We start from the raw sequence: 10,429 nt of genomic DNA on the forward strand, positions 1-10,429 counted from the left end.
CTTTCTCCTCGTGGAACATCACTACGATAATTGCAGTTGTGGGACAGTATCTAGTCTACACAGGTGTCTCTTTGTTTGTCGTTTAACATTTTGGTTGAAAGTTTCTGTGGCTCTTGGCTGCCGGTGCCGGATACGAGTGAGATAATATGGAAAAGGATGGAATGGTGATGGAGCTGCTGTGTGAGAGGCCAACTAACTGCTCTGTCGTTTCTTTTCTCTAAGACAGCAACATGTATGGCTGACAAGGTGGCTTGTGGGATTGTTTGTTGCTCTTGCAGCCTTGTGTGAAGAGGGCCTTCTTCTTCTGTTGACTTTTTTAATGGTGTTAATGCGTAAGGGACTCTGATTTTGGACGATTATATATATATATATATACCACATGTTTATTAAAGGGCAAAAGTGACTTCCTGGAGCACAATCCTTGGATTTATGATCCAGAGAAAATGAATCATCAATGGCGTAGTCAGAATTTATATTCAGAAGGACGAATTCAAGCTGATCAAGGCATATTACTGAGGTCACGCTCAACCTCATCATCTCATTGCAAGGTCGCAATAAAGGAAAGACCTCACTGTGATGCTGTAGCCAAAATGAGAACTCACTGTGAGGCCACCATCAAGCAGTCACTAAGAGGGAGAGGGAAGGGGAGAAGATCATGCATACTGACGAGATACATACTAGTGCCGGAGATCAAAGAGGAGAGGAGAGGAGCGTGCCAGAGATCGGAGAGGAGGTCGATCAGAGAGGAAGATTTTAGGGCGCTGGGAAGAAAAATCAAGAATAAAAATCTTAATTAGAAAGTTAATTAGTGACAGAAACTTAATTGAGTCGCTAAAATAGCGACGAAAACTTATTTTGTTGCTAAAATAGCGAGGGAATTAAGTTTTTGTAGCTAATTAAATAGGTTAAATAAGTATAGAGATGGAATTGACAATGAAATTTAATTTTTATCGTTAAATTACTAATCATAATTTATTTCGGTCGCTAATTAGTAACGAAAATTAAATTCCGTCGTAAATTGCAGGTTTTCTTGTAGTAAATTATATGATGAGAAACAATAAATGATATGATTTAATTGATCAAAATTTGAACTATTGTCAATGAAATTGATCACCTTCATATAACAAATCAAATATTAAATGCATAGAAGATCTCAATATCTATAAATATTTGGCATACTTAATTAGCAAATAAAATTATAAATATATGAGAAATTAACACTATATGTTTTTCCAACACTTAAATTCGTAATCGAAAGAGAGAAAGCAAGAAAACTTTACCTCAATCAAAACGCGTTTGTTGTGGAGCGTTGGCAAAGCGACGACGGCAGCGCTGGTAGCCAATGACAGTGGTGCTGCTGATAGTGGCGATAGCAACGTGGATGACAACGACATCAATGTGCAGCAAAGGATTTTGAGGGTAAAATTAAGATTAAGGGAAGAATAATAAGGGGATTATGAGAGGAAGAAGACAACAGGAGAGAAAAAAGGAAAGGGGATTAGGACAAGGAAGAAAACACAGGAGAGGAGAGGGGGAAAAAGTACGAGCAATAGGAGAGAGAAACAAATATCGAGAGAGAAACAAAAGGATTGACGGAAAGAGAGAGAAAAAAGATTTGGGTTCTTGTTTGTTTAAATTGAACATTTTGTGAAAAAATCTTGAAATTTTAGAATTTATAATTAAATCCTTTTTTTAAAAATCATTGTATTAATTTTTTTCTCCAAAATTTCAAGGGGCAGTCGCACCCCCTCAACCCTATGTAGTTACATCCATGTGAACCACTATATTCATTGGTTAATGGAGATGGATCCCACCTATTAAATAGGTGGGATCTATCCCCTTAAATCAATCCACTTGTGCAATCTAAGATCTCGACTGCCCTATTTGATCTAATCATCAAGCGACATTTTATATTAATCTTTAATCTTATACAAAAGGGTGCTCATTCCATCATTAACAATTTATTCACATTTTTAATTCTCTTTTTTTCCATCTAAATTGGTATTTGTAGTTGTAGTTTCGTAATTACAACAAAATGGGGGGAAAAATTAAGATTAAAACTATCGAGTTTTTGAAAAGATTTAAACAATATTTCTTTAGATCTATGAATGAAATTTGATTTGATATATTATACATCTCGTGCTTCAGTTTAAGTTAAAAGTTATAATCTCTTAAAATTTATGGTTTAACATTCATGTTGAAACAGTTTTGATTTCATAATTGCTACAACTGAGCTATCACACAGTTGTAGTAGTTATGATTTTATAGCTACTATAATTGGTTTGTGATTTAATATTCATATTGTAACAGTTACGGTTTTCTAATTGCTATAACTGAGCTATCACGCAGTTATAACAGTTATGATTTCGTAACTGATACATAGTTGTAGTAATTACAATTTCATTGTTACTACAACGTAAATATTAAAACTTAAATTTTAAGATGACATAACTTTTAACTTAGATATATCAAATTGAAACTCATTCAAAGATCTATAACTAGTTATGAGTAGAATCCGAAATGACTAGATTTCAAACTAAAAAATATCATTTAAATTGGAGGCTCCGAATAATTTTAGTCATAAAATTTTCTTTATTATAACAACTATGAAACTATAATTGTTACAATTATGTAACAACTCAGTTATAGTAATTATAAAGTCGTAGTTGCTATAACTATATAGTAATTCTTAGTTGATATAGCATGCCGATTTAGATATAAAAAAATAATAATAATGTGAATAAATTATTGCTATATTAATGAAGAATAGTTAGGTAATTATACAGAGCGTATGTTTTTCTTAAAAAAAATATATCATCTCCATGATTTCAAACAAAAAAGAAACACGCATCTTTGACTTTTGTCCTTTATTAAAGAAAAGGATCCTGATTGATAATTTTAACTTAGAATATGAAACTTAAAATAACAACTCTTAATTAATTTAATTAATTTAAGGAAGTCTAAAATTAAATTAGTTAATATTTTTTAATATTAAAAATAATTTTATTTTCAAATTTATTAATAATTTTTACTTTTTATTCTTTTAACGTGACATACATATAATATCTCAATCCTCATTCTTCCCACTCATTTTCCAATTTTACTCCTTCTTATCCTTTTCATATCAAAATACATCAATTTATCTATTTCGATTCCTTTGTATATCAATATAATCATATCAATCTATCTATTTCTCATCAATTCTTTGAAAAAATAATAATCATGTCTATCAATCTCTGTATCTCATCGATTATCTCATTAGTTTTTTAAGTAATATAAGATGTTTTCGCTACATAATTTGAGGTATAATTAATAATCTAATTTTTATTTTATTTTTGGATTAAAATTTTTATAGAATAAATTATATTAGTATAGAATAATATTATTTAATTATGTGATCGTAAATATTTATGTGTATTTATATATTATATTATAAAAATAATGTGGATGGGTGATGACTAATATATATAATAATTTATTCCACTCATTGAGTGACAACCGTTGGCAATAATACATTTCAATTTTTTCATTTATTTAATTATTTTTTTTATGGATATGTCATTTATAATTTTACTTTTAATATTTAGAAATTAAATTACAGTATTAAATATATAAAGTTTAAGATGCTCATGAGCATCTGCGAGACCTATATCATCCTTCTAGATAGATTTGTTCTGACCGTCGTTCTCAATACTATTGGAAACATATTGGTTGGAGAGATCTGAATGATTGGATTATTTTTAAAATATATAATGATGAAAAATAAATAAAGTAATTACGGAAAGATAAATAAAATAATTACGATAAAAATGCTTAGTCACGTGTATTTTTTGTTATCTTCTATTTTGTTTCTACTTTAGCTATTTGAATGATTTCTTATTTTCATAATAATACTTAAATTAGTGATCATTATTAATTCTGGAACCCATCCATCCGATGAAAATTTTCTTCTATCTATCACTATATTAAATTACAAAATATTCATACAAGTTTATCCAAACTGCCAAAGTTTTTAAATTCATCCTTCTACGAATGAAAAATACTTGCAACAATGTATTGTAGTTAAAAATTTAAATTTTAGATGTATGTTAAAGTTATTAATTTGTTTTATTTTTTTATTGATATTGATATTAAATTTATATCGATTAATTCTGAAAGATGGACTTAATAAAAGTTTTCCATCCATTATGATAAATTAAGAAGTGTTTACAAGTTCATCAATTCAAAGTTTTTAAGTTAATTATTTATTAAGGAAAATTTAATTAATTCGTTGAAGCTAGAACTTAATTGTTAAATATATGGAAAATTAAAAAGACACTCTTTGTAAGTTATTGTAGCATAAGGTGATAACTCTCACTTCGAGAGCCCTTCTAAGATTGTCCTATGTAATCTGGAAGGGAGATAAATCATGAGGACTTCGTACAACATAATAGCCTTTTGCATGGGGCCAAGTATCCCACGATATATTTCACATATTCTGGGTATCGATTCTATGACATGTTATAGCAATACCATATATAAATACCAATTGTACCCGCCTGGGGACTAAAATGTCAAGTTATTGGAGCAAAAAGTGATATCGCTTAGTCCAAATGACTAGTATCATCCCCCCTGCGACTATAATGCCAAGTTATTGACAGCAAAAGGTCTCAGCAACCCCTCCAAGGTAGCCCTCCCATTATATGAAGGGAAGTAACACTGAATCTGGGGAGATCAACCAAACCCCATAGAAGTTTTCCACTGGCTGTTAAGATAAATCGAGAAACACTCGCAATGAACGGCCTAGTGATTGTGCACTCTATTTGAAGAAAAAATCCCTACAAATGTACTATAGTTGAGATTCGAACCGAGAATATCTAAGTGACAATTTGATGCCCTTTCACTGTACCATAGTCTTAGGATAATGCTATGATTTATTATAGTAAAAAATAATTATACTGATCCTAGATATTTCTTATAATCCGTCCTTAGGTTATGTGAAAGAAGTTAAATTACTAATTCAGCATATAACTTACCGCCAGACGCGCCATGATTCATTAATTCCATGAGTGCTAGGCTTTAATGACGGCCCATTAAGAACCGGCCCGTGTAGGCCCGCAACGAAGGTTTGATCTTTTACTTCACTTGTAAGGCGCTCTGTCTTTCTGTGTCTCAGTCCTCGCGATAAGGTTCTCTCTCTTTGTCCATGGCCTCCGCCGCGCTCCTCCGCCCTCTCTCCTCGCTACCCACGCCCGCTCTTCGCTCTGCGACGCCAGGCTCGTCCTTATCTTCCTCATCCCTCCCCTCGTTCTTGGTGGCTCCGCGTTGGACCTATAGTTCCGTTGCGATCCACCGGAGCAGGGGAATGGCGGCGGTAGTCGTTAGGGCCGCTAGCTCGGAGGAAGAAGAGGCGTTGGCTGACATCGATACGGATGATGTGGACGAGGAGGAAGTTTCCGAGGTGGTGGAAGCCGATAAGAAGTTGTCCAGGAAACCTAGGGTCAAGCTTGGGGACATAATGGGGGTAAATTCCTAATTTTGCCCCTTTCTCTTCTGTTATTATCCTGATTGAGTTCGGATTTCTTTTTCTTTGAGACGGTATAGATTCTGAGCAAGAGAGCAATTGAGGCTTCGGTGTTGGAGAGGCCTGTGCCTGATATCAGGACTGGGGACATAGTAGAGATTAAACTGGTAAAGTTTATTCTTTGTTATTTCGTAACTCTATTTCAAGTTTGGGATTGAGTTTCAGTGGGCGGATGACATCTGCAGGAAGTTCCAGAGAATCGGCGTCGCTTATCCATCTACAAGGGAATAGTTATTTCCAAGCAAAATGCTGGTGTTCATACTACCATTCGCATCAGGAGGATTATTGCCGGTGTTGGAGTCGAGATTGTTTTTCCAGTGTAAGTGTTCTGCTTTTGTCTCGCACTTTCTTTTAGGGCTGTAAATGAATTGAATGTCTGTGAACAAACTTGGTGTTCTGTTTGGGAAGAGCTTGTTTATGTTCATTTAATACATACAAAATTAGTTAAATGAGCACGCCTGAATATCTCGTTAAACTAGACGAACAAGCTTGAACACATATGTATTCAGCTCATTAATGTTCATGAACAATGTTTTTAAATCATGTCCATCAATAAAACTCTTATCAACATGGTAAATAAATAAAAAAGAATTTCAAAATGAACAAAAAAGTTTGTATTATCAAGCTCAATAACTAACCAAACAAATTTAAAATGTAAAAGTTTCAAACAATCAAACAAGTTTGAATTGAGAGCTCAATAATATGTAAACAAATCAAGCTCAAATCAAACTTGAACCTAACTCAAGCTTATAAAAAAGAAACTAAGTCAGGCTTGAACAATCATTTTGGCTTAGTTCATTTTAGTTTCGGTTATCTTATCAAACAACCTTTAACACCTCAAAACTTGGTTCAGCTTGGCTCATTACTGCCCTACTCTCATTTGTGCATTCATGTTGCAATATACTATGTTTACTTGGACGGAAGGAAGCAAGGAGGAATTAATTCATTGAAAATGAGAAAAGAATATAAATATATAATAATTTGACTTCCTCTGTTTTCCATTCATCTTTTTTACTTGGATGAAAAAATGGCATTCTGTTTGTGTTTAATAAACATAGGAATTGAATCGTATTAATGCCTTTATTAGGTACACAGATATAAGGATTGCCCTGTTTCCTAAAAGCTTGAACACTTTATATAAGTGATCAGATAATCACTTTAATAATCCTCTCTACTTCCTTTCAAGTAAACAAGAGGCATGGCCCTCGGGTAATGGTGCAACAGTTAGGCCCTTCAAGCAGTTAACCAGGCATCAAAGAGTTGAATCTCAATGGTGGCGCACTGTGGGAATTTTCTAACAATGTAATGACAGCTCTAAGGCCGCTGGCCGCTTGGATAGGCCTCTACAAACGTTTCCTGATTTACTCTAGTGGTCGGTGGGAAACTTTTGTGGGGCCGGGCTAGTCACTTTCAAGATTAGTTGGTTAGAAGAGGTGAATACCTTGATTACCGAAAAAAAATAAACAAGAGAAATGGATAATTTTAATTCTTTCCTTTTTCCTTTTTCCTTTTTCCGTTTTTGGTCCATATAAACATTAATGTTTAGGAGTAAAGCGCAAGGTAATTTGACTTGTTATCCTCTTCAGTTGAAGAATATATTTAATTTAAGGAAATACAGTAATATATTTTACTTTGTCGGTCTTTTTTTTTTCAAAATGATTCCCGCAATAGAAGTTTTAATTTTTCTATAGATCTTGTAACCACGGACACCATGATTAATTTAATAAAAACTAGCGTGGCAAATTCATGCATTACATGTGATTTTTTAGAATTGGTCAAGTTAAATGAGATGTAACTTTTATTCATGTGCCTCTGACACTGGTTGATTAGGTTGGAGATTACCATTCTTTGGTAGAGCCCGTTCTCTCAAACTATACACACTCATGATCCGAAGCTCACTTGTTTAGGTTGTTTAATCACGACCACCACCAGGCCACCTGACAGAATTTTATTCTACAGTTGTAGAATCAACGACTATAGCAATTTGACATGGTTCTGAATAAACTTGCTCTACAGGCTAAATCCAAATATATAAATTTGAGAGAGAAATACACCATGAGCAACACCATCTCATACACAACATAGTTGACATAGATTCTCTCTCAAAAAAACTTATGGGTAACAGTTCCAATTATTTTGTTTGTGAGATTAATAGGAAGTAATAGCATTTGATCACGTAGTATGAAGAAATGCTTCTCTGATCATTTTGATTTGCTGCTTAAAATATCTTAAGATGTTAAACTGAAGTGCTGAATTTTTCTTATCAAGAAAAGCTCCGCGCTTCAGTTACTTCTTGTTATATCATACTTTAAAATTGTTGTTTCTTTGCCATTACCCAACCCCATATAGTTCTGATAAATAAGATAGTAATGTGTATGCTCGAGTTGTTTCTTTGTCATTGGCTCACCCGAAGAATTAAGGTCATCGCGTTTCTCAGAGTTTAATCATACTCAACCACCCTTTGCTCCTTTTAATTTATGCTAATGAATTGTGATTTCTCTTGCCCACTTTCATTATAATTGTACTCCAACATGTAACCATATATTCCTCCAACTGTCAGCGATTGGCTACTGGGATCTTTTACTGCTCTTTGTGTCGAACCCTAGAAAAATCTATCTAGCCTCAATCTGTATATTTAAAATCTATTCTTATAACTCCATTATAATCTTTAGCTTGGTCATCAAGGAAACTGAATGGTGTTTTATTTGGAATTCTTCAAATTATATCTTGGAAGCAACTCAGACAAGTGGAATTAATTGTTGCTCATGTTGCAGGTACTCACCTAACATTAAGGAGATAAAAGTTGTAAGCCATAGGAAGGTACGCAGGGCGAGGCTGTACTACTTGAGGGACAAGCTTCCTCGGCTCTCAACCTTCAAGTGACTAATTGCCTTCAAAATTGTATTGCCATCACTCAGCAAATTCTCATATCTGCCTCTGGACCAGGTAAACAGTATTAATCCCGGACAAAAATTACATCTATATTATATTATTTATTTATTCTGATGTGGAACTAGAGTTTTTGTGACGTTAGATGCTGCTGCATCACTGGATTGCATAGGCTTTTTGGCACAAATGGATGATGTGAGAAACTTGAGCTTGATGAGACATTGTTGTGATGAACTCATTTTTTCTAGCTCAGTTCATGTTGTTATTAAAAAAATGTGGTGTTGATTATTATTTTAATCGATGGTGATTGAGATATTATTGGTATTTCTGGAAAAATAGCAACATTTGTAAGAATGTATAATATCAAAGCTTTTTTAGATTTATATGTTGATGTATAATATTTAACGGGGGCAAATGCATGCTTATCTTTTAAATTTACAATTCCAAAAGTTAGTATTGCTCGTGGGGCATCCTTCAGCTCCCGCCTCCCAGCGAGCTCTTTGTGGATTACATGGCAAATAAAAATTGGGAGCACTAACGTTTTTTTTTTAAGAAAAAAAAAATAAAATTATTTATGTGGCCAGGAAAAACCTCCCTTATCCACTGTCGGAAATATTTTTATGTTAATGATATTATATTTGAGTAAAATTCATCTTAAATATATTATATTAAAGTAAAAAGTAAAATCATTATTTTATGACCTCTTTAAAGCAGTCCCATATTTTTCTATTACAAGAGATAAATAAAGATATTTGTTTTGACATAATGACCATTTGCATGGAGAGGTCAAGTACCTAACAAGGTATTTTATATTAGTTGGGAATTGATCTCAAAGTTTATTATTTTATATTAGTTGGGAATTGATCTCAAAGTTTATTGGAGCAATTATTCATGTAGATACTAACTGTATTAGCCTGTGGGGGTCATCCTAAACACATTGTAGCAGGTAATTTCTACCTAATGTCAATTTTAAATTCTCCTTAAATACATGATAGCAGCTAACAAGTAATTTTTATATATTGCATTCTGTAAAAGGTGAAATTCGTTATCCAAACGGTCTCTTCACGACTTTTTCACATCATTGAAAGAGAATAAATCAGGAAATCGAAGCTAACCATCATATGAGAAAATAATTTCTTGGTCTTTGTTGGAATTCGACTCTTCCTCAATTATGTAAATATGTTAGGTGATAAGCAACTTGGCTATGTCCTAGGGACTATTTTTACATATTGTATCGCCACCCCAGCTACCTTACACACAGTCAACCTCATGACCATCTGTGAAGAAGTAAATCAGGAAGATGTAGTTGGTCAATGTAGGGAGGGTTTTTTTTCCTCAACTTTATTGGAATTCGAATCTTTATCCTACGATAATAACTCTGCCATGTACTAACCAACTCAATCCTACTCTGGGGTGATTTTTAAAATCTCAGTTAGTCTCATTGATTATTCTTGGGGGTAACTGGTCCCACCACACGAATGTTTTCCACTGACTATCAGGGTAAATCGAGAAGTGCATGCGATGACCAGCCTAGAAGCCCAGCATCCTTTGGTTGCGCCCTTCATTTGGAGGAAAAATTACTATAAATACGTTATAGTTGGGGATTGAACCGAGAGTATTTGAATGATAATTAAGATATTCTACAATAGTACTATAGTCCCGGGATGATTTTTATATATCATAGTGGCAAAAGGCGAATATATTCACCTCCAGCACCCCCGTCAACTCGTCCTAGGGTCAACACGAATGATGTAAATCACGAGCGGCTATTAGTTTTTGGAATAGTGACTAACACATAAGGGAGGTATTTATCTCAGTTTTGCCGAGATTCGAACCCCAGATCTTATGATAGTAATATTTCATGCGCTAACCACTAGATCCATCCAAGGAGATAATTTTATATATCATAGTAGTTATGGATAGTTGTTAAAATAGTATTGGGTGGGTATTTTTAGGATAAAATTATTGGAGGGGCAT

General features: G+C 33.6%; 1 protein-coding gene across 3 annotated transcripts; it reads left to right on the top strand.

The window, feature by feature from the left end:
* The first annotated feature begins 5,143 nt into the window (after nt 1-5,143).
* LOC121971259 (50S ribosomal protein L19-1, chloroplastic-like) lies at nt 5,144-8,852 on the top strand. 3 transcript variants are annotated; one of them, XR_006109095.1, is made up of 5 exons: nt 5,144-5,503; nt 5,584-5,670; nt 5,749-5,882; nt 8,338-8,509; nt 8,581-8,852. XR_006109095.1 is itself a non-coding variant. In XM_042522435.1 (4 exons), exons 1-4 carry the CDS (start codon nt 5,186-5,188, stop codon nt 8,444-8,446), a joined length of 648 nt encoding a protein of 215 aa, XP_042378369.1. In that variant the 5' UTR covers nt 5,144-5,185; the 3' UTR covers nt 8,447-8,852. The 3 variants fall into 3 exon arrangements, 1 of the variants encoding a protein (XP_042378369.1); XR_006109094.1 differs by having other exon boundaries at nt 8,598-8,852; XM_042522435.1 differs by having other exon boundaries at nt 8,338-8,852.
* The last annotated feature ends 1,577 nt before the right edge of the window (nt 8,853-10,429 follow it).

The sequence above is a fragment of the Zingiber officinale genome, chromosome 4A (genome assembly GCF_018446385.1).
Source record: "Zingiber officinale cultivar Zhangliang chromosome 4A, Zo_v1.1, whole genome shotgun sequence".
NCBI classification, from domain to species: Eukaryota; Viridiplantae; Streptophyta; class Magnoliopsida; order Zingiberales; family Zingiberaceae; genus Zingiber; species Zingiber officinale.

Coding starts and splice junctions, on each gene's coding strand:
- LOC121971259 (XM_042522435.1), top strand. CDS start 5,186: ATGGCCTCCGCCGCGCTCCTCCGCCCTCTCTCCTCGCTACCCACGCCC. Junction 5,504..5,583: donor AGCTTGGGGACATAATGGGG/GTAAATTCCTAA, acceptor GAGACGGTATAG/ATTCTGAGCAAGAGAGCAAT. Junction 5,671..5,748: donor ACATAGTAGAGATTAAACTG/GTAAAGTTTATT, acceptor TGACATCTGCAG/GAAGTTCCAGAGAATCGGCG.